Here is a 24670-nt window from a genome sequence, read left to right as displayed (position 1 = left end):
CAAAACAAAAACCACTGAAATAGATCATATGGAGCTGGATCTGTAGGTGTGTACACACAGAGCTTTGGTATCTGTCTTTGGACTGACTTTATGGTTGTGTTATTTATCACCATTAATTTTCCAGCAGCCTTTCCCACCGTGTATCAGTAGAAATCAGAACGTCTTACTTCCAATAGCTCATCTCCACTGAAGAGCTTCCCGCTGTGTCCCACAGGGCCTTCTGGTAGCACAGACCGGATGAAGTGGTGGCCCACGGTTGCTTCCAGACTTATTCCCAGCCCACTGTTCTCACTAAACTTGCTCACATGAGCCACCTGAAATGAGGAAAGTTCTTCTGGATTCTTTTTATTCAATGTAAATATTGTAAGTTCACCCAAAAATGCAATTTCTCAAAAAAGCTTTAAAAAATATTATTGTGAGCTACATAGCACCATAGTACTACCAGCAGAAAATGGTTTCACAGACCAACACAAAAGAGTATGTCTAGCCTCAAGCACACAAGAGCATTCTCAGCAATAATTCCTATAGACCTGAGCACAGCTGACAGCCTGCAGGCTGCATACCTGGGACTTGTTGCTATGCACACCATGGGGTGCCATGTATCATCTCCCACAAATAAATATCTTTACCAAACAAGAGCTAATCTTAATGGTGGTTGGTGAAAGGTCAGTATCAGAATGAAGTCACCTGACTCTGAGCTGTGATGCTGGGAAATATTCTTCTCAGCTCTGAAAATCCAATATAGAGCTCAACTACTCCAGGAAACAGCCAGGTTCCCCCTGAAGTCACCAGCTACCTCTGCCCCACCACCCCCTCTATAACTATATTAATGCTGCCACGTACACAACAGGCATAAGAGAAGGCAGAGCTACTCCCATTTGCCTGAGCAAGGATCACAAATGACGTGGTCCTGCCATGCAGCATACTTCTGCTCTCAAGAGAGTACTACTCAGCAAATGTCTGCTGTGCATGCAGGTCACATTAATCCCATCCATGAAGTCAGTGCTAAATGAAGCATGCTTCACCTGAACCCTATTGTATTCCTCCCCAACTTAAGAGTGAAAAATGATCCTGGGACTAAACCACTACCAAAAGACTATACATGAACTGACCCAGGGCTCTAACTGCATATGTAGCAGAGAATAGCCGTGTTGGGGCACCGGTAGAAGGGGAAGCCCTTGTTCCTGGCAAGGTTGGACCCCCAGTGCAGGGGAATATGGGAGGTACAGTAAGGGGGATATATGAGGGGAATATGTACAGGGAGGGGGAGGGCAGGGGATGGGGGCTTATGGACAGGAAACCGGGAAGGGGAATAACATCTGAAAAGTAAATAAAAAATTATATTTAATAAAAAAATTTTAAAAAAGTGAAAATTATCCTGGCTATAGTTACTCATTTCTTATTTGACTGTTCATTACCTTGAGTTTTTCAAAATAAGTATTGCTATGAAAAAAATGCAAAATTGACAATACTGCTTAGCAGTGAAGGCCAGAGCTACTTATTATAAATATTACCTGCTTTATTTTACCTTTTCTAACCCAGAGACATAAAGGAATTATAAATATGAAAAATTACACTGACGTAGTATTTTACTTTTGCTTTGAATTCCCTGTTGTGTGTCAACTTTGCTAGAGAATCAGAGGCCAGCTTGGGTACATGACATCTTGCATTAAGTGACTTTTTTTTAAAAAGGAAAGAAGGAAGGAAGGTAGATGAGGAAGGAGGAAGGGAAGCCTGTCATAGCTCCTGATAAACGTATCTTATTTGAAGTAAACTGTCATTCTACTCTGGTCCTTTCTACAAGTCACATGCATAAGCATCAGGAAAACCTTTCTTGTGTGTACATCACTTACACCACGCTCAGAAACACTGAAGCACAATGACACCTGAGTTCTCAAACTTGCAAACCATATATTTCAGTCCCTTACCAATCAGTCACTACAGCTTTGAAAAACTCTAGACCTTTGACCTCTCGCCAGGGCACCTTCCAATGATTACTTTTATTTTCCCCAAGAGTTTTCCGCATAGACACAGGTTCAAGTGAGGAAGCAGGAAGAGCAAGCTAACCTACCACTATTTCATAGTTAATTCCCATAATCCTCTGCCACTTTGTCAGCAAGGCAGCTTCTTGCTGCACATCTTCAGTTTCTTCCAGCTCAGTTGACAACAGTGGATATCCTGAAACAGTCAAAGTATTCAAGTCAGCAGCAGGACACAAAACTCACCTTCTACACTAGGAAGGTAAGGTAAAACCATCCTGGTGTACTCTGTCAGACTTTTCATAGGTTCCCTCATATTTTACTGAATTTTAATTTTTGAACTTTGACTAATGCTTGCATACGCAACAGTACTCTTGTTTAACAGACAGCTTTTAAGCTTTAACCAGACTTTCCATTCAGGTCTCCATACATTTTCAGTGTTCTTTAAAAGAACAAGGATTCTGGGCTGCTTTCAGACACATGAACTTTTCTACTGGTAATACTACGGTAAAACTGTAGTTAGGAGGAAAGGAGGCTAGGATATCACCTCATACACATACCGAATAAATTATAATAGACTACTCCAATACCAGGGAAATGTACATAAAAGTATGAAACAATGAAGAACTGAGAATGTGTATTACAGTAAAACCTGTAGTCAGAATCCCACTAACCAGCCCTCCCCCACCAAAAAAGGAAAAAAAAGGCCATTAAGCCAGTGAGAAAGGAAGCCACCATGTAAGTTACAATAAATGATTGCGAATACAGAATGTGGAGCTGAAAGCTGGCACTGAGGAGCATCTCTGTGTGTCTGTCTATTTCCACCAGCGCTCTCCCACTGAGCTACAGCCCTAGTCCTCAACACACACAACTAGCCCTGCAACACACACAATTAGCGCTATAACACACACACACAATTAGTCCTACAACACACACACTACTAGCCCTACAATATGTGCAATGTCACTTGGTGCTTATTCATAAATGTTTGCTTTTTAAAAACCTCTATTCCTTTACAGTCTTTATATTACTTTAGCGAATATTCCAGAATTAAGATTTTTTTTTACCAGTTATCCTGTCTCTCAGTTTAGGCTCATCATGCTTTAGTTAATGATTCTGAACTTGTCTTGAAAAACTGGACAAAGTTGATAATTATTTTTAAAGGTTTGATCATATGCAAAGTCCTAGGTTCAATGTCTAGCTTAGAGAAAAAAAAGCAAAACAGGGTTGGACAGTATCCCTGTAAATAAGTATTTTCTGTCCAAATTAAAATCTAGTTATGCAAAGGGTAATGATCAGCAGTGAGCAGGGCTCATGAGGAATCTTTAACCCTAAGTGACAGAGGTCATTTCCCCAGTTCACCTTCAATTTTGTGTGTGTGCGTGTGTGCGTGTGCATGTGTGTGTGCATGTGTGTATGCATGTGTGTATGCATGTGCATGTGTGTATATGCATGAGTGTGTGTGTGCATGTGCATGTGTGTATGCATGTTTGTGTGTGCATGTGCGTGCGCGCGCGCGTGTTCACACAGCTCCATAGGAATCTAAATTTATAATCACAGGAGATTATAAATGGAATGTGAGAAATCAGATGACTGCTTCTGAGATTCACATTCATCCTCCCAGCCCATGGCCATGGCACTCTTATCTCCCACCTGCCTCCAGACCTCATTTCCCAACCTTGAAGACACAAACAAAAAGCCACAGAGCCCTCTTCTCCAGCGTTGGTGAGTGGGCAAGTGACTGTCCTGCAGAGTCACCATCCTCTAGAAAGGTGGTGGCACTCCAGCCTGCCAGGACAGACAGACCAGGTACATTAGAACCACTTCCAGGTTTCTGCTTTATTTACTTATTTATTTTAAATAGCTCAAGTACTCCTGATTTTAAGTCTGGAGGTGCCAATATCCTTCCACACACATATGCAAATTTCTCATTAGCTGCCGTTTCTGCAGCAAAATAGATGTTTCTGAATCTTCAACATAACCCCTTGTGCCCATCTTCACTTCCTATTTAAAGTCATGTTCTAAGTATTTTTATCCTCTCCCCAGCTCTTGATATTCATTTTAGCCTAAGTATTTTCTTTACTAATTAGTGTAAAGATGGCAGAATGTAATTAATATGTATGAACACTACACACTTTCCTTCCAGGATACTGTAACACACACAAACTCCCTTTAAATAATAAAAGTAAACTAAAACTTCCCACAGCAAAGAAATAACGAGGCCACAGAGAGAGTGGGGAGGCTTCCGAATGGCAGAATCCACACAGCGGACATGAACAGTTTTCCACTTGCCCAGTGGTTTCAAATGCCAAATGCCCAACAGCAGGATCAGGGAAAGAAGCAGGAGGCTCAAGGCAAACAAAGAGGGTGGACTTGGTGTGAAATATGATAAAACAGAGATCCTGGCAAACCTACAGTGAGGAGAATTCTTACTGAACAATTCTCTGCAGAACTGCTATCAAGCCCAGCTCCCAAGGTGAAAGCTTGTAACTCAGAAAGACTAAATAGTACATATCAGCCTCCCCAAAACACATAGTTTCAGGAAAAAAAAATGGTAGCGTATCCTGAAATCCAGCACTCAGGAGCCAACCTGGGCCACATAGCAAGACCTTGCCTCAGGAAGCAGTCATCACAGCAGAAAACGTAACAGCAGCAGCAGCAGCAGCAGCAACAAAACCCTGGCTATTTTCATTCCTAAAAAATCTAAGAGTTTCTTTGTTTGTTTTTAAATATTTTATATTTTATTATTGTTTCACAGATAGAGACATGTCAAGCGTACATAAACATTAAGTTAAAACTACACATATTACCAACTGATATTTCAAGAGTCTGGAGTGTGTGTGTGTCTGTGTACATGTGTGCGCATATATCAGAGAACAAACTGATTCTGCCTAAAAATTAACAAACAATAAACAAATGAATTATTTTAATCTAAAAAGCACTTAATTCTATTGATAAATATGAATTCATCAACCTCACTTTTCCTAAGACGTTAGTATCACATTTATAATGGCTTTTGTGACTTAGTCTGTCATAAAGACTTAATCTCTTTGCAAGCACTGTGTCTAAAACATAATGAGCACCAAGCCTGTCCTAGCGTTACCTTCCTCTTCGATCGGCAGGATGCTGGCACTTCTCTTCAGTGACAAAGACTCTTCATCTTTTTCATAATTTTCTTAAAGATAAAAATATTTTAAGTTATATTCATAAAATTGATAATAAAAGCATCTGAATTTCTCCAAACCCATTTTCTTTGTCTGAAGCACTGATTAGAGTCACTTTTGAAGAGACTAACTCCATAGTAACCATATGTACTTAATGTCTTCCTGTAAGTGGGCTAGGACTTTCTTGAAAGCTGCCTGCCCTTCTCCTAGGAACGCACTCCCTAGTGCATAACATAATGCTCAACAATGTTAGAAATAAAACACCTTTCCAGATAAACGCCTCACTCTGTTGATTCTTACTGCAAGGATGTTCATGGAGAATCACCAGAAGCTTGTGCTCCAGCTAGATCAGCCATACACAGTGGTAAACAATGAAGAAGTCCATCTCAAATAAGGCAGACGGCACCTGAAGCACACGTGACGCAATCCTCTGGCTTCCACATGTGTCACTGTGCATACTTGTGCATGTGCACACGTGGGCACGTACACATACACGCACGCATGCGCGCATGCATGCACACGCACGCACACACGCATGCCTCCTCTCAGTCTCTAAAAGAATCAAACACAACTGCATCTTGTTGTGACCCAAGTTAAAGTCGTGACAGAAAAGAGATTCTATCTCCAACTGAGAACAGAAACAAGATGCCTCTTTTACTCAGAGCCCATTCTAAAGCAAATGCACAGAGCCATAATTCCAGCCAATGTCAAAACATTTTTCTACGAAAATTGCTTTAGGGTTAGAAGACAATGTCAAGATAACACAAAGGTCTCTACCAGCTGGGAGGTCCACATCTTTTGCGGTGTCTTCTCTTGACGTAATCTCTGCTTCCTGGCTGGCTCCCTTTCTCATCAGTGTCAGACGCACTGTCTGTCCCGTGTGACGTAACACCTCTACTGCTTGTTGATTGGTAAAACCCTGAAGGTTGGTGCCATCGACCTGTGATAACAAGATATATTAAAATCAAGGGCACTTTTGTATTGCTGATGCAAAATGTGTATTTATCGCTTAGTACTGAGTAATGGACAGGGAATGAGTATTTCTCTCACTGGGAAATGACCACAACATTCCATCACACACTTGGTGTCGAGGAGTAATGGTGGTTTGCTCAGCACTATTCTAAGGGTTACATTGCTTTCTATAGATCCTGTGGTAACTTTTAAGATCATTTCTCTAACTCACTAGGTGATCCTGATGAAAATGAGCACCACAGGGGATGAAGGACAGAAGGCAGTGAGGAAAACACTCCTCGAAGACACTGTTGTTTACTCACAGTACTTTACATTGCCTGCGAACAAGGGAAGTAAAAAACTCGAATGTCTTATACTCAGCAGGTGAACAAACCACTGTGAGATCCAGACCAGCATCCTCTACCACAGTGTAGCCTAACTGTAACAGTTATAGAAAAGAAATCATAAAACCTCAATTAAACATTTGTTTTATTTATCTGTACATATGTGTATACAAACAAAGACACATCGGCTTTCTACACATAACAAATGGAACAGTATATTACATCCGAATATAAAGAAGAGAAGAAACAGAGGAAATTAATACTTAATTATTTCCCTGGTAGGAATAGTCAGTTAAAGGTCTTGAGAGCTGGTATGTGGAAGACAGTCTCAGACTCTGCCTCCTTGACTCTTGTGCAGTCCTTCCGACTTACATGGGAACTTGAACATGGACACCTGACTCTATTCTTCCCCTTAACAGATCTTCTGACTTCCCTTTACAAAGATTAGCAAATCAGAATAACAGAAAAGACTACAATGGAATCATAAACAAGCAAAAAAGAGTTCCAATACTGAAGAAACTTCTAGAAATGGTCTTGAAAGGCTGAAAGCAAGACAGCCTAATTTCCATGTGCTCATCTGGTCAGAGAAATGTTAGTAGAAATAAAACTATCTTCTCTCATTACAAAGAGGCGGTCCCTGACTGAGGAAATGGCTTACTTGGTAAAATGTTGGTTATACAAGTATGAGAATACAAAGTCAATCCCCTAGAACCTACACACACGAGCTAAGACAGGACCGAAATGATGATCAGCACATAAAGATGCTTTCTATTAGCTCTGACATCCTAGGTTGGATCATCAAGACCCACTAAGTGGAAGAAGAGAATGAGGTCCAGCAAGTCATCCCCTGACTCCTGCATACCATGGCACATGGAAGGCACAGAAAGGATCCTCAGGGCTTATTGACCAATCATAAAGTTCCAGGTTCAATAAGTGAGACTGTCTGAAGAGCCTAATTGTGGAAGACATACCAACTTCTCCACACTTACGGGTACCTACGTCCACCTACGCACAAATGCAAGCGCACACACGCACAAGCACATGAAATGGAGGTGGCCTACTAGTACATAAGATGCCAAATAGACTACAATAATACTTAAACATAGATATATGAAATATTTCAGAATTTAAAAGGCTTTCGTTTTAATCGTGTGTGCGTGTGTGTGTGTGTGTGTGTGTGTGTGTGTGTGTGTGTGTGTGTGTGTGTGTGTATAAAGGCTATGGAGCCCAGAAGAGGGCATCAGATCTCTTTGAGTTACTGCCGTTTGTAGCTATGCGATGTGACACAGGTGCTCAGACTGAACTTCAGGCCCCGACTGCTGAGTGCTCTCCCGTGCGCATTCACGATTGCCAGGGCTGCCCTTCCTGGTCTCTAGACCAGGCTAACCCCAAACGTACCGCGATCGCCTGTCCCGACAGCACCCAGCCTAGTTCTGTTTGTTTTATATTCTGTTAAGCAGCTATTTCATTCTGATCAAATTATATATTCTTTAGGCATCAAAGACAAGTTTTGCTAAAACAGACAGACATGCTATATGTCTGGTGTCATGGTGATAAAGAAACAAAATGGGAGGCAGGCATGGTGGTACAAATCTTTAAATCCCAGCACATGGAGGCAGGGGAGGAAGATCGCCATGTGTTCAGGGATATTCTGGACTATTTAGTGTCAGAATAGCCTAGGCTACAGAGCGAGACAGTGTCTTGTCTCAGACAACTTTAAAAACACAACGAAAAAGTCCAAGTCTGAACACTGATACCAAAAAAAAAAAAAAAAAAAAAAATCCTCAAGTGCACAAAACTTTATGCTGCAAGTGGTTGTTCTAAAATCATTTTTTATCTTTCTTTTAAAATGAAGTTCCATTAAGAAAAATTTGGTACAAAGAATTCTGTTTAAACATGTATAGAAAAATGCATTTGCTTTTGTTTTCATAGCATGGTAAATTAAAATTTAAAAAATATCTATTACCCAAATGACACAGAAGGGGTACCAGCAAAGAAAATCTGCTTTCATAGGCTAGATTTTAAACTATAATTCAGCTAAGATTCTTAATAATCTCACCATAACATGGAAATAAGGCAGCTACTTTCCAAGAACTCCAGTTCATAATGCTTTGTGCTAGGGCACATGGAAGCTACTGTTAATATTAATAGAGTGAAAGGTAATTAACACGAAATCCCAAAGTTTTATGGAAATAAAAAATTTACAGCCAGACTACATAAAAGTCCCAGACAGCAAAACAGCAGCCCAGAATCTGTCTTCAGCTTTGACCAGGCTTGACTGCAGGGGAGCGACGGTGTGAGCTCCGGCTCAGTGACAGCACAGAGGAGAGGTAGAAAGGTGAACAGCCTCTGCCCCTCAGAGAAGCACATGCCTGACTCTGGTAACATGTAATGCAGGCACCACAGCCTGTGGGAGAAATCATGGCGAATACCAGTGCACAGCTGAGAAAACCTGCTTCCTAGCATGACCCATGTAACTTGCCAAATCACCCTCCAACAACCCTTATCTACTACGAGAAACTGAGAATCTATGTCTGTCACGGAACATAAGACAGAACCTGACCCTTCCCATTATCAATCATCATTCTATGCTGCTTTTAACTGCCTGTCACTAAGTAACTAATAGGTGTTATGATGTTATCTGTTGACAAGATTAGCTAACATTTTAAGAGAAAGGAGCCTCTTTTCCACATGATTGTTAGCAGAATGCCAACATGGAAGATTTTGCCGGGGGCTGAGGGTGGTGGTGTACAGTGGCAATTTCCTGTCCTTGTACTGTACAAAGGAAACACTAGAGGTCCACAGAATACAGTCTGTAAAAGAAGGCCAAACTAGCTTAAAATTACAAAATAAATGCTTCCTCAAAATAGTAAATAATTCTTAATCTTCTCAGCACCTCAATAAATATAAATTAAAAATAGATTATAGCTCCAATATCTGCTGTCAAAACAAAACCAGAACAAATAAAATCTGTAGTTGTAAAGCTGCAGCTAGAAATGAAGGAAATATTATCAATTTATGGGAGGGCCACCAGTGGGTGACACTTGGCCCAGAATGAATACATGGTCTGTGGGAAAGCCACAAGACGGTGATGCTTTACATAAACCAACAAATGGTCGAAAGCTCCGCACAAGGCTTCCTAGGGTTAAAGCATTCCTAAATTAGAATGTAATTAGAGTGTGAGTGACAGTGAAGACAATCTTATTAAAAGCAAAAGAAGACTTAGAGAAAGTACACCTCCCCTTTGCGAGTAGGTTTCTTTTATCACCTACTTGGCTAAGTGGAAGTCATCCTTGAAGATCACTTACAAGGAACAAAAGCAGTGACAACCTGGAGGGAAGCTACTGTGACACTTAAAAATCTACAATAAATCTACTTCATAAGTAAACACTTTCCTAATAGAATATAATCATACAACATATCCTGTACCACATGCTTGGAGAGTCTCGCATGGTTCTCTGAAGAGTAATTCAAGGGACATTGTAATCTATCCTAAGGCCATGCAATTGAATCAAGAAGCTGGCTAAGGACGACCAATGGATAGGATAAAACAGACTGAGAAAAATCCATAAACCTCAATCCTCCACACAGAACTAACTATAGGTAACTGAGGAAAGCTGGGAATGGGAGAAGTTGCCTTCCATAGGGGAGAGCACACCAGCAATCCCAACTGGCCAGCCCTTAAAACCTACAAAGTTACATAGGTAGCACTGTACAAACTAAACAGATTATATTGAGGAATATGTATATATGTACATATGTGCTTGCAATAATAGTTTAAAATGCAAGAATTTAAAGGAGAAAAGGGCAAGTATATGGGAAGGTTTGGAAGAAGAAGGGGAAAGAGAGAAATGTCAAAATTAAATTATAATCTCAAAAGGGTTTTTTAATCTGCTAAACAACTGAATACAGAGCAATCAATTTCTAAGATAGAGAAATTCCCCTCAGCATATCCAAAATAAAATGAAAACACATCCTTACAAAACCTTGTATCTGAATGTTCACAGAAGCATTAACTCTAATATCCAATGAATGAAAATACCTCTTATGGCTGAACTGACTACTAGGTAAGTGTGGCAAAGCCACTCACAATAAAAAAGTATCCAACAATGAAAAGAAAATGGAAGCTTAACCTACTACACAGATGAACCTTGAAAACAGTATGCTAAATAAAGCAGTCAACTATAATGGACTAAATTCTATGTGATTGTACTTATAGGAAATGTCCCAGAAAAAGTACAAAGACAGAATGTAGACCCCAGACTCCATAGGCCTAAGGAGACAGAGAAAGCGGGGAGCAATGTCCAACATGGGAAGTATATGAATATCCACTGAATTGTGCAATTTAAAGGCATAACTTATAGAATATATAAATTATTTATCACAATGCTGATTTGAAACACTGCCTAATGAACTGACATAGATAGTTGAAGAAAGAAAAAGTACACTTTTAACTCATGATTATTGTGCTTGACAGCACCTTTGTGTCAGCTTGTCCCAATCTATAGTCACCTGAGGGGAAGGAACTTCAGCAAAAAAATAAACAAATAAAATAAAAAATAAAAAGTAAACAACCTCCAGAAGACTCCAGAAGATGGGGTTGAAGGCAGTTCTGCAGAGCATTTTATAAATTAGTGAACGATGGAGGAAGGCCCATTCCTGAGCTGGTGGTCCTGGATTCTAAATGCAGGCTAAGCAAGTCCTGAAGAGTAAGGAAGCCTATAAGCAGCACTCTGCCAGCCCCTGCATCAGCTCCTCTCTCCAGATCCTTACTGCTTGAGGCCCTGTTCTGACTTCCTTCAATGATGGACTATGAGGTGGAAGTGTCAGCCAAGCAGACCCTTTCCTCCCCTGTCAGAATGTGGTCCAAGAGTGGAGTCATGAGAATTCTTAGTACTTATGAGAACACCTCAAGAAAACCAGAGAAGTCTTGTGACCTCAGTTTCTTAATAACATGGGATTGTCCTTAGAATGTGCCTCCATGCTCCTCCCAGGTATCACCAATAGGAATAAGCTTAATGTCAGATACTCATTACTGTTTGCTCTTATTCTTCAATTAAATGTTTAAACTATCCTTTTCTATGCCTCTGGATACAACTGTTTTTGCCACAGATGGTGTGACCTTGTGATTGTACACAGCTTGAACTAATGACTTTACTCAAGTTACCTCTCTTAATTGTCAGAGTATAAACTGTCTGATGCCCTGAATAAATTTCATTATTGCACAAGACTTTAGTCTGCCTCGTTTTTTCGGCTCCATTCTCCCAGGTCCTACCACCTTTAGAGCGGTAAACACTCTCCAACTTGCTTTCAGTCATGATGGTTTCTCAGTAGCAATAGTAAACTTGACTAGGACAATTATACATGGATCCACGCTGTCTCTTCATTCTTTCCATCACTCCCAAAATAAAAAAAGGGGCAGCAGCTCATTCCACTCATGGTAAGATAGAGACGTACTGAGAAAGTCTTCACAGCTGTTACCCAAGGAGGCAGAAAGCTCAACCTGATCTTTCAGTTGAACTTCAAAAGATAGATACAGTTAAGAATTCACAGTTCTAATGCCAGGGACACTCTGCGAGACACACTATAGACTTTCCAAGGGCAGAAGTAATATTCCTTAATCTGTTTTTTTCTAAAATGTGATAGATATGTAACAACAACAACAACAAAACTTACCAATTTAGCATTTTCTAACCATCAAGTTCCTAGTGATAAATGTTTCAGAGTGGTTTGTAGCCACCTTTAGGGTTTTTCATCATGTACATGACTCAGTGTCATGCTGAATGACAATTCCCACCATTTGACAACAACACGGCCCCAGAGCCACCACTCCCACCTGCCATTTCTCTGACAAGCTTGGGTCACGGCAGTGGGATCACACATCTGTCTCTACACCTCCTTTATTTCAGTCAGCACACTGTCCTCAAGACTGATTAAGATTGCAGCAAGTGACAGAATTTCCATGTTTGGCAGGTCAAAAAGTGAGGCACTGCATATCCAGTGTCATTCTCTGGCCTCCATATGTGCAAACACCAGCAGACAGACATACCTGTGTGCATACACACACACATACACACACACACACACACACACACACACACACACACACACACACACACACACACTATTTTGTTCAGCCAGTTGCCTACCAACAGTATCTGGGTTATTTGGCTTGTGCTATGTGAAAAACAGTGTGACTAAGGACTCTTTTTTTTTTTTTTTATATTAACTTGAGTATTTCTTATATACATTTCGAGTGTTATTCCCTTTCCCGGTTTCCGGGCAAACATTCCTCCCCCTCCCCTTCTTAATGGGTGTTCCCCTCCCCCTCCCCCCCCCATTTCCGCCCTCCCCCCAACAATCTAGTTCCCTGGGGGTTCAGTCTTAGCAGGACCCAGGGCTACCCCTTCTACTGGTGCTCTTACTAGGATATTCATTGCTACCTATGAGGTCAGAGTCCAGGGTCAGTCCATGTATAGTCTTTAGGTAGTGGCTGACTAAGGAATCTTTAATCAGTCAGCATTCGCCACTGATGTCTTCAAAATGATATTAAAATATTACTGTCAATGAGAAAGATCTTATAGTTACAGAAGTTTAGACAGAGGAAAACAAACAGACTTCCTATCTTCAGGTCATCTGATGGTCTTTAGTTTTTCTATCCCTAAGAAATCATACCATCTACAGGTTTCCCCATGCAGTTAACCTAAGTTAGTTTCTATATCACAGAGCAGTTTGAAGAAGGTAGTATCAGCTGAACAGAGGGTTACTTTTCTATTAACTACCTGAAGTGGCCATACACTCAAAGCTTTCCTATGATACCACAATGACCAGATTGAAGACTTTGGGATTGATTTCTTTCAATCCTATATGTTTATAGAACTGAAAGGAGCTCATCTACACCACAATGTCATTCAAGGTTAAAAACATATGTGTAAGTGAAAAATCCAGCTACAGTAAACACCAGGTCTTCCTTCAGAATATACACAAGAAAATATACTATAATTTTAGTGTAACAAATTCATTATGACCATAATTCAAATACATGAAAAACTGTAAAGAAATTAATTTTTGTTTTTGACTTAAGGAAAGGAATGCTTCGATCCAATATTCCATTTAATCTGAAAATAATAAATTAGGCCATTATAATGATAGTCTCAAGCCACTAAAATTAGATTGAATGAATGGATCTGGAGTTGGGAGATGGCTCGTCAGGTAAAGTGCTTGATATGCAAGTGTAAGGACCTGTGTTGGCATCGTGCTACCCATGTGAAAAGACTGGGTATGGTGATACACTTCACATGATCCTAGTGCTAGGAGATACATACATGAAGATCCCTGGGATACAGGGAGGGTTGGTACCCAACGAGGGCTTGAGAAATGGGGGCAAGGATTTGTAAGAATAGGACTGGTGGGGGGGCTGTAAAGTGAATAAATAAATTAATTAATATGAAAATATCCCTGGGCTCAGTCAGTCTAGAAAATTGGTGACCCTGTCTCAAAAATAAGGCTAGAAGAAAGAAGAAAACATCCAGTGTCATCCTCTGGCTTCCATATGTGCAAACACCAGCAGACAGACATACCTATGTGCATACATACACACACACACACACACACACACACACACACACACACACACCAAATACAAACAAAAAAATTAATGTCAATAAATGCAGATCTTTACTAAGTACAATCTTCATACTGCTGGGTCCAGAGCTTAGTGGGTAAATTGAGTCTCCAGCATGAGGAGCTGAGTTCAGAGCGACAGTACCCACATAAAACCCAGGCAAGGCCATGTAGTCTTTAACCTCAACAAGAGCCAGAGCCAGACAGATCCTATGGAACTCACTTGCCTGCCAGTCTAGCCAACCAATGAGCTCCAGGTTCATTGAGAAACGCTGTCCTAACAAACACACACAGAAAACCATAGAGGAATACACCAAACGTGGCCCCATGGCCTCTGGCACACATGGGCAAATGAACACACTTGTACCCACACATACAAATGTATTCATAGATAAGAAATTATTTCCTCATTGTAAGACTTTATTTTTATCTGCATGTATACGTGTGGATATGGTTCTGAGTTGTTCCACACAGGTTCTAGGAACCAAACTCAGGTTCGCTGGAGGAGCAGTCATAGCTTAACCACTAAGCCATCTAATCTCAGACAATGCGATTCTTCATCGGGAGACAGCAGAATTATAAATGAATGTGTAACTCACTGCTACAATTTGGTCTCCAATTTGGATTCGTCCATCAAGCTCCACAGCACTGCTCTTTGTGATGCTCTTTACAAAGATTCCTGAAGGTTCTAAGGTTAGAAGGAAGAAAGTGTTCACCATTTATAAAGCACACACAAAGAAAAGCCACCTTCTGCCTTTCAAATTAAAATCCTAATTATGACTAAGTATTTAGTGACAAGCCACACAGGCATTTAGTACAAAGAACACAGCAATTGTTCAGCATGTCATATCAGAGTCACCTATACCAAACTGTTTCTAAGAAAGCTGTCCACACCAGGAATCATATAATGATCGAATATCTCATAACACAGATATTAAGATGGCTGCAATGCGTAGAAAATATTTAGGCTTTAAGTTACCTAATTTTTTATCTCCAATATAGCCAGCAATGGTAATTCCTAATCCTTGGACATTTTTAGTGAGTTCCACATCGAACGTCTCACTTTCTTCACTTTTCTGAGTTGAAGCATCAACCTAAAGCAGTATCAATAAATAGATAAATCTTTAGATAAATCAACATGTAAGAAAGACTAAGGTCACTTTTCAAAGTCAAAGATTCAATTCTGCTAAGGCATCTCTAACTGTAAATTGGCCCCTTACATCCTGACAATACAGACTGAACACTGCATTTCCGTTCAGAAAAGAATGTAGAAAAGAAAGCCGAGCCTCCCCTCACCAGACAAACATGCTATATAGACAAAATGTTAAATATTAAATAGCTTCTTGTTAACAAAGTATTTTCAGATATATCTCTTCATTTCTAAAGGAGATAGGATGTTTAAAGTTCAAAGACGTCATGCTTTAAATTGATATTAAAAAGTTAAGATGCAGTGCTGTCAGTTAAATCTTTCTAAACATCGCTTTCTGGACAACCACCTACCAAGAAGAGTAATGACCAGCGGCTGTTTATTGAACAGTGTCTTTGGGATGGGGTTGGCATGTCTTCACTCCTTACTCCTTACAACAACCTAGAATTCCGACATCATTGGTAGGCCAGTGGGATGTCCAATTGTATCAATCTTTCCCAGAGGAAGGAGGCATTTACATGTTTCCAGGGATAAACAGCTGAAATCTGGGGAGGCAGAACTCACATTCCCACGGTGTGGTTGCAGGGCTCCTATTTCTCAATGAGGTACAGTACATAAGACTATAAAACATAGGGTCTCAGCCTCCACGAGAGAGCTCCCACTGTTACCTACAACTTTTTACTTGATTCTAACACCATGAGTATGACTGAATCTCCCCCACAGCCATGTTATATGTAGGCCGGTGACTAATTTTTTAAAAGAAGTAAATGGCACCAAGGATGTTTTTACATTGCCCTTTTTGTTTGGTAAATTAAAGATATTCATCAAGAAAGTGTGCCTATCAACTGGCATTCTCCTGTTCTGGAATGGTATCTGAAAACAGCTTTCTTGGGTCTAAGCCTTCTCTAATATATACTATTATAGTCACTATTAATTGCATGTGGGACCACAGGTAAAGAAGACTCCCTCAATTAAGCATTAGTGAGCTGACACATGATGTCGTCAATAAGCCACTGATCCTATACATTGGCATAATGCCAACAGACCTTCCAGTCAATCCTACCAAAAACTCAAGGCAATGGGCTTTTATAGCCAAGCAGCTTAGGGCTGGCTGGCCACTGACATCTTCTGATCTATGTAAACAGTTATCTCACTGATAGTCCACCTAAATGAAGTGTAATTTTACAAGTAAAGTTGGATTTATTTTCCATTGCACATAATTATCTGTGCAAACTTAGCAAAAGTTTAAAGTTTAGATAATTACAAGAAAATGACAGGATAAAATCTGCTTCAATTGAAACAAATGTGTTTTCTATTTTTAATAAGTTACCCGAGTGCTATTTTAGAGGGTGGCAATTTGACTATCGAATGGTTTTAAACGGGGCACAAGCTTCAGAGATGATGATATACGCAGAGAATAGACACTGTCCTAAGCTTTCATTACATCGAGTAGTTTCTGGTATTGCATTCATTTATATATTGCTGAATAAAATGTTTTGTTTTCCACAAAAGAATGGCATTTAAACACTTCGATAAACAAGCTTGCTTTCTTCTTTTCTCTCTGTAAAAATAGCAACCAAATCCAGTCCTAAAAACAACAGAATCATGGAAATTTCAAGTGGGCTAATAAAGTTTAAAAGGGTTTATGGGGGAGGATAGGTTCTTAACAAAAGAATTTGCAGCAACTGATTAGAGCAGTTTTAATAAAAGAAAATGTGGATATTTTACATGTATGAGAAATGGATACAGGACTGGCATGTGTTGGAAAATTTACCCAGAAATGGGTAAAATTTGTTCTAAAATGTTTAAGACACTTTTGGCTGCATTTACTTTATTTTATCCACTGTAGACTTATGACCGAAACCAACTGATATAACTTTTAATTTTCAAGAACTTTGGGGCTAGAGAGATGGCTCAATTAAGATGGTTAAGAGCACTGACTGCTCTTCCAGAGGTCCTGAGTTCAAATCCTAGCAACCACATGGTGGCTCACAAGCATCTGTAATGGGTCCAATGTCCTCTTCTGGTGTGTCTGAGGACAGCTACAGCATACTTATGTATAATAAATAAATAAATCTTAAAAAAATAATTTTGAAACTTCCCAACATTTTTTCATATCAAATTTAGGACAAATATGGCACACTATACTAATGAATGATGCCAAATGTTTCATGGCCAATGTGCCATGCCAAAGCGTAACTAGTGTTTTAAACAAATATTTACAGTGACAATCACTCATTATAGATCTGTTAATAGTCCACAGCTAGCACAGATTAAAGAAATGTCACAGGGATGTCCATAAGCCTCATCCGTTTCCACCATCTTGGCTCCCAATCCCCAACTGCCACATAAGAAACTTTCTAGAGAAAAGTTGTCAAAAGGCCATGATTAGAATGATGGCCCAGTTTACAAAAAGTCTTCTAAGTAAGACAATGATAAACTCAAATATTATATGGATTATATGGATTTGAATAATACAATACTATTAATTCAAATATTCTTATAAAACAGTTGCTTACAGAAAGTATGAAATGATCTCCTAGAATCTTTAAGCAAGGAATTCTCAATAAATAAAACATTAGCATCTCTACCCATGCTTTTTGTTATATTCTTTTAATACATATGGATATCAATAAATCTAACTTTTAAATAAATATCTAAATGCTGTTTGCTTAGACCTTTATGTACAGGAATTTTAATCCAGCAACATGGCTGCTCAGGCAAGGGGTCACATAGACCTTCTGTATTACAGTATGATCTTGATGAAATATAAACATGTCCTTAGTATACACCTTTAATCCCAAACAATGTAGGTAAGGTTAGCTGGTGGAAGGAAGCAGCCATATTTGAAAGTGAAGTCTAATTGAGGAGCAGACAAAGTGATGGATCAGAGAATGATTTGATAGAACATAAGAACAGCACAAGAAAGAAAAGCTATTTAAGAGCAGTGCAGGGAGAAAGGGTCAGTCAGCTGGGAGTCAGTGCAGTGAGTGCAGTGAAGTGGAGCTAAACTTATTCCTGAGTTCAGTGCATGTCAGTAGAGGTGGCTGAAGTCAGAGAATAAGGACCCAGAAGGTTATAACAAATTGGGAGAGTTAGTTTACGGCCAAATACAGCAATTCAGCGAGAAGCTGAGAGAAGTCAGATTGAATCAGTCAGCTTGGAGGGTGGGCATAGTTTGAGCCAGAACAACCAGCAAGTTGAACCAGCAAGGCAGAGTTCAGAAACAACTAGAAAAGGTGAGCTTATTCAGCAAGAAGCTCCGAGACAACGATTACACCCGGTAAATAAAATTCACATTTACCCTTTTACATCAACTGTTTTTAGCTACTTACTCTCATCTCTGAAGTAGATGTGGAAGAGGAGAGGGTGATGCCCAAAGAGGAAGGTGCTGGAGTTTCTTCTACAGCGCCTCTGGCAATCATCAGTTTAACTCTGTTTCCACACTGCCTGAGGACTTGTGCTACTTGCTCACTGCTCATCCCTGCTAGGTCTGTGTCACCAATCTTCAGAATGTGGTCTCCGCTGCATAGTCGACCATGCTGATTTTAAAAAAAAGCATTAAAATAATTAAGGCACTTCTATTATAACTGCACTTGAAAAGTTCTGATCTAAAGACAATAACACAAATGACAATATGACATGTCAAACACATAAAACTAAGTGTTAAATTGTATGATTAACTGTCTTTTAGCATTCAATGTTGTAAAAGGAAATGAAACTTACAGATAATTTGTTAAATCAATAGCTAGTTTTTCTTTCAGCTTGACTTCTAGCTAAGAATTCTCATGAAAATAAAACATGATTTTGTGTGATTTTTAGTTTTGAAGAACAAGAAAAGATGTCATTAAGCATAGATGAGGTATGAAGTCATCATGCAAACACAGCTCACATGAATTAGAATGTGATGTGGAACAGGAGAAAGTGCTGAAACGTTCCTACAGTTTCTATCTGGCCATCTCAATTATGAATGCTGCAAAGAATGAATTTCCAGAGAACATTCTAGTGAAAGGAAAATGAAGATAGAAGAGAGTGAAGTGAACAATATTTAAAACAAAAACCCGAAATGACAGACTGCTCTGCACAGTACGTCACGACAGTGACTAGTGACTCATGGCTGAGGAAGACCAGGCAGTGGCCAGTCCAACTAAGAATTAACCTTGACATTTCATTTTATTTTAGTAGATTTAAAGCTCAATGTACGTATATTTTCTATTTCCTGGAAGGGGAGGGTATATATAGGGTTCTTCCTTTTCTTTCGAGCCTGTGAAGTTCACTTGCTATTGCTAGATGTCATATAATACTTAGATGTCATTTTACTGTTGACACAACAGCACTGTTGTCTAACTAGGCCTTCATCCATGAATATGAGGGATATCTGATGAACTCAGCTTCCAAGTTTAAGTTCAAATCTATTAGTGAAAACAATAGCCTTATAACCCTGTAAAGTTAAAAATATTAAATACAGATAGAACTACATCATCTTCCTACGCAAAAATAAATAAATAAATAAATAAATAAATAAATAAATAAATAAATAAATAAATAGATAGAAATAATGGCACATCTCAGAAGCAACAACACGTCCACAAACTAAATGGAAAAGTGGCTGTGTGTCATGTACAACGATGACACCAGAGACCCAGCACTAAAGGCACAAGAGAGTGGGCTTTACCTCAACGATAACACATTTTACACAACGTGTTTTTTGAACAGCTGCCAGGTTTACAAATATGTAACTCTCAAACAACAGGTAGACGTTTCTACCGGGACTGGAATCATCAGGCTGGTTTCGTCTGTGGTTCTTCAGGGTGTTCAGTGCACTGGCCACAGCTGCATTTTAAGTACGGTCCATGCCTATTTTCTAAGTACTCTCTTCCAAGTGTAAGAGAATACTTGAAGGCCAGTCCAACAAAATGAAAGATCGTTAGTTGATCAAATTTTCCTTTTATTAAACAGGAAACCTCTATGATGAAGCCACACCTCTGGGTTAACAACAACGAAACAGACCTGCAACAGTAGCTCACCTGGTCAGCTACTCCTCCAGGCAAAATTGTCTTGACTATCACACCAGTTGCTTTTCCTCCTATGATGCCAAATCCCAGACCGGACCCGTCATTCACAAGTTCTATCGTTTCCACATGCTGCCAGTGCGTCTAAAAGGGAAGCTTCTGGATGAGTATTTGGTTGGTGATAAAAACTGAGCTCATATAGACCCAGACTAACCAAGTCTGGCTTTTCATTTAGAACAGACTGTTATCACCATCTGTATGATCCTTCTTATAGTTATCACTGTAGTGATATAATTTAACATGCAGAAACATGCACTGGTTTTTAAAGATATTTGGAAAACTTCCTTGATAAAAAGTTCCAACCCAACAGCGGCCCTAGATTAGGAAAGTCTGCCTAATTATGCTTTGAAGTAGGATGCAGATTTGTAGCAGTTTATGCCATCACTGCCCGCTAACTGTAACTACATAAGGATGTGGCACTTACCTTCAATCCCTGCACTCAGGAAGTGGAGACAGGCAGATCCTGAGAGCTCAGGGCCAGCCTGATCCACACCGTGAGTTCTAGGCTATCTAGGGAGAGATTGAATGAACATGCACAAAAGAAGAAAAGAAAGAAAGGGAAGGAAAGGAAAGGAAAGAAGGAATGGGTAAGGAAAAAGAGGGGAGAGGAAGGGAAGGGAAAGGGGAAGAGGGAAGAGGGAAGAGGGAAAAGGGAAAGGGGAATCGTGGAAAAGAAAAGGAAAAGGGAAAAGGAAAGAGGAAAAGAAAAAAGGGAAAGCAAAACCAAGCAAAATAAAGATTTGTATCCACTTACAGGTAAAGTAAATTTTATTAAGGGACTCCATTTTTATTAATGCTGTCAAAGAATCATGCAAAGTAAAAGCTATTCTAAAGGTTCAAAACAACCAGAATTCAGAAATAAATACACCAAGTAGGAATACATAAAAGAATAATTATTCAAAAAAAATAACCTAAAAACTAAAACCAAGCAAACCAACTAGCAAGACCTGAGGAAAGAGTAGGCAGTAGAAAGTGGGCACAGTTGAAAGACCAGGGGTGTTTGTCTACTCACTGGATTCGAGTGTGCTGAAACTGTGCTGGCTGCAGATGGAGAACGGGAAATTCGTGGGCTGGAGATATGCGGCAAAGACCCCCTGGCAATAACAAGCTGTACAGTGTCTTTGGCCTTCTGCAGGATGCTGATGGCCTGCTGGTGTGTGATCGTCTGATCTAGCACCTGGCCATTAATGGCAAGGATCTGGTCAGTCTCCTTAAGTCTGCCATCTCTATCAAGGAAGGAAATGAAGTAACGGAAGACGTGAATGCTCTCAAGGAAATGACAGTTCCTGTGGCTGGGAATGTTCAGGCCACTTTAATCCTAGTGTAAAATACACATATTTTTAAAACTTGTACCTGAATCTCTACTTAAAAGTGCAGGATTTGCCCCCACCCCCACCCCTCCGTACTTGTGGTAATTCCATGCTCTCTGGCTATGTGATCCACTGTCAATGGACTCTTCTCATGGAAAGCTGACTAACATTCATTTAGGGATGGTCTTTTATGTTAAAAATGAAAGTATGCATCTCTTCCTACTCTGACTACATTAAGAAAACACAATTCAAACTATAATGGGACAGTTCTAATGACTTTTATTCAAAATGAGGTCCAATAATAACAATGAACAAAAGATCATACTTGTTTCTTCACTTACTAAAGTATAACTGATGGCCATTTAAAAGCTACTCTAATGTGTGTGACATGTGCACGCATGTGCATGGCTGCTTAGGCACATGTATAGGAAGGACACAGGTTGAGTGTCTTCCTGTACTGCTCTGTATCTCATTTTTGAGACAGTCTCTCAGAGAATCCAAAGCTCATCTTAGCAACACTGGTAGCCCAGCAAACTCTGGCAAATGCCTGTCTGTGCTGGCCCAGTACTGGGTTAGAGACGAGTGCCTCTGCATCTGACTTTTCTATGAGTCCTGGAGATCCAGACTTGGGTCCTCATCCTTGCACAGCCAGAACGTCAGCGTCTCCCTCACCCCGTGACTCTCATTTTAATGGACTTGCTTTATACTCCCAAAGAATAACGGCTTCTAAGACCCGGTTAATGTCTGATCATTTCAGCCTTTTCTTTGCATTCATCTCCTCCTGCAGTGGTCAAAACCCTTCCCTGTGTAGAACAAAGGAGCTGCTGTGGCAGTCTCACCTGTGAGCCACACTGCCCTCTTGAATCTCCTGAACAAAAATCCCCAGCTCTCCCCTGTTTTCACTTCTGAGCCCAACAACACTGAAGCCGAGGCCTCCACATGGAGGTTTGAGGAGCTCAAATATTTCCACGTGGCGACCCTGTTCAGGAAACAAAATAGAAAACAAAGTGAAGATCCGATGACTAGTTGGTGGCAATGGTGCATATTTTTAATCTCAGCTCTTGAGAACGAGAGAGGAGGGTAAGAGAACTGTGAGCAAGCCTGGGCTACGTAGGAAATGGAGGCTAGCCCAGACGCCATAGCAAAATCAAAATCAACTAAAACAGTCTCAAGATAAAATAAAACAAACCCAACAACAAACAAAAACAATATTGCATGTGGAAGTTATCTCATTGGGGTATTACTTTGATTATCAAAAAGAAGGAACTAGAGAAAGATCAGCTTAGTACTTGTCACCTAAAATATAACATTTCATTTTTCCAGAAGAGTATTTCTGGATTGTAGCACAGAATACTCAATTTAAAATGTGATCATTTTTCCAAATGATCAGCCTTGAAAATATAAACATGTAAGTAACATTATACAGACTGAGCAGGTTGTATTTACGTACTTACGAATACACACACACACACACAGACTCGGAGAAGGGGGCGGAGGGTGTGGGTGGTCAGTCCTCCATGATCACCCTGTCCCTACGACTGTCTCTCATTTCCTTAGCTCCAGCTATGCTCCCTCATTGCGTCTCATACAGCTAGGGTACCCACTACCCACTAGGTAAAATATCCGCATTTACTCCTTTATTTCATTGGTGTCTACTCAAGATGTATATGTGGATATGTGTGAGTATGTGAGTATTAATTACACACATAGATATGTGTGTAATTAATAAAAAAGAGAGAACATTAATTTGAAAGCATTTGGTAGGAGCAAGAGAAGAGTCAAATGATATATTATAATCTCAAAAATTAAATAAAATAAAATGTAATAGAAACATCTGAACTAGACAAAATTCCACAAACTTCTTTTTCATTATAAACCTGTTCAGGTACCCAAGATGCAATCCACAGACCACAGGAAGCTCAAGAAGAAGGATGACCAAAATACGGATGCTCCCACTCCTTCTTAAAAGGGGGAAAAATATCCATAGGAGAGGATATGGAAGCAAAGTTTAGAGCAGCAACTGAAGGAACGGCCATTCAGAGCCTGCCCCACATGTGGCCCATATATATACAGCCACCAAAACTAGATAAGATTGATGATAACTAGATAAGCTAAAAAATGTATGGTGAAAAATGTACCGGATATAGAACTCTCCTGAGAGATACATCCAGAGCATGTCCAATACAGAAGTCAATGCTAGCAGCAAACCACTGAACTAAGAACAGAACCCCCTTGGGGGCAATTAGAAGAAGTATTGAAAGAGTTGAAGGGGCTTGCAACCCCACAAGAACAACAATGCCAACCAACCAGAGCTCCCAGGAACTAAATCACTACCAAAAGATTATACATGGACTGACTCAGGGCTTCAACTGCATATATAGCAGAGAATAGCCTTGTTGGGGCACCAGTGGAATGGGAAGCCCTTGGTCCTGCCAAGGTTGGACCCCCAGTGCAGGGGAATATGGTGGGGGGCAGTAATAGGGGGAATACCCATATGGAAGAGGGGAAGGGGAAGGGATGGGGGTTTATGAACAGGAAACTGGGAAAGGGAATAACATTTGAAATGTAAGTAAAGAAATATATCTAATAAAAAATTTTTTAAAAAATTAAAAACTTCTTGTTATAGTCAAAAATATATACATACATGTATATATATCACAAACATAAAAGCATATCATATATACAAATGTCCGTGCTTATATATACTTAATAAAAAGTGAATTAGAAAAATACCTACCATACCCATAACAGTAGTTACATCAAGTTCCATGAAAGAGAAGAGTAATGGTTTAAGAGGATTTTCATTTTCATTATAAATTTTATGACTTGGGAAAAAAGGAGCAAATGCAAACTGACCAAATGTTAATTAATGGTTAACGAGGTGATAAAATACAGATGTTTGTATATACACATTGTGTGTGTAGACACATACACATTTTATAATCTCTCAATGTCAAATGTGTTTACAGTCTGCCTTCAAACTTGAATTATCACAAAATACACTTTTGTGCAACTAAGCAATGATTTCTAGTATAATAGACTCATGTTCATCCTAAATATTAATGGAAAAATTAAAATAA

The 24670-nt window shown here is 39.7% G+C and overlaps 1 protein-coding gene across 1 annotated transcript in view; it reads right to left on the bottom strand.

Moving 5' to 3' along the window:
• The window catches only part of Mpdz (multiple PDZ domain crumbs cell polarity complex component), a 147420-nt gene that overhangs the window by 79828 nt on the left and 42922 nt on the right, over positions 1-24670 (bottom strand). The window contains exons 5-14 of the mRNA XM_032902440.1: positions 22430-22569; positions 21293-21506; positions 20236-20364; positions 18544-18750; positions 15041-15155; positions 14661-14749; positions 5921-6083; positions 5083-5154; positions 2072-2178; positions 168-314 (exon numbers count right to left, since the gene is read on the bottom strand). Of these exons, the coding sequence (XP_032758331.1) occupies positions 168-314; positions 2072-2178; positions 5083-5154; positions 5921-6083; positions 14661-14749; positions 15041-15155; positions 18544-18750; positions 20236-20364; positions 21293-21506; positions 22430-22569 (1383 nt within the window). The remainder of the gene's footprint in view (positions 1-167; positions 315-2071; positions 2179-5082; positions 5155-5920; positions 6084-14660; positions 14750-15040; positions 15156-18543; positions 18751-20235; positions 20365-21292; positions 21507-22429; positions 22570-24670) is intronic.

Source organism: Rattus rattus, chromosome 1, assembly GCF_011064425.1.
Source record: "Rattus rattus isolate New Zealand chromosome 1, Rrattus_CSIRO_v1, whole genome shotgun sequence".
In the NCBI taxonomy this organism is placed as follows: Eukaryota; Metazoa; Chordata; class Mammalia; order Rodentia; family Muridae; genus Rattus; species Rattus rattus.
This window is presented reverse-complemented; position numbering and strand designations above follow the sequence as displayed.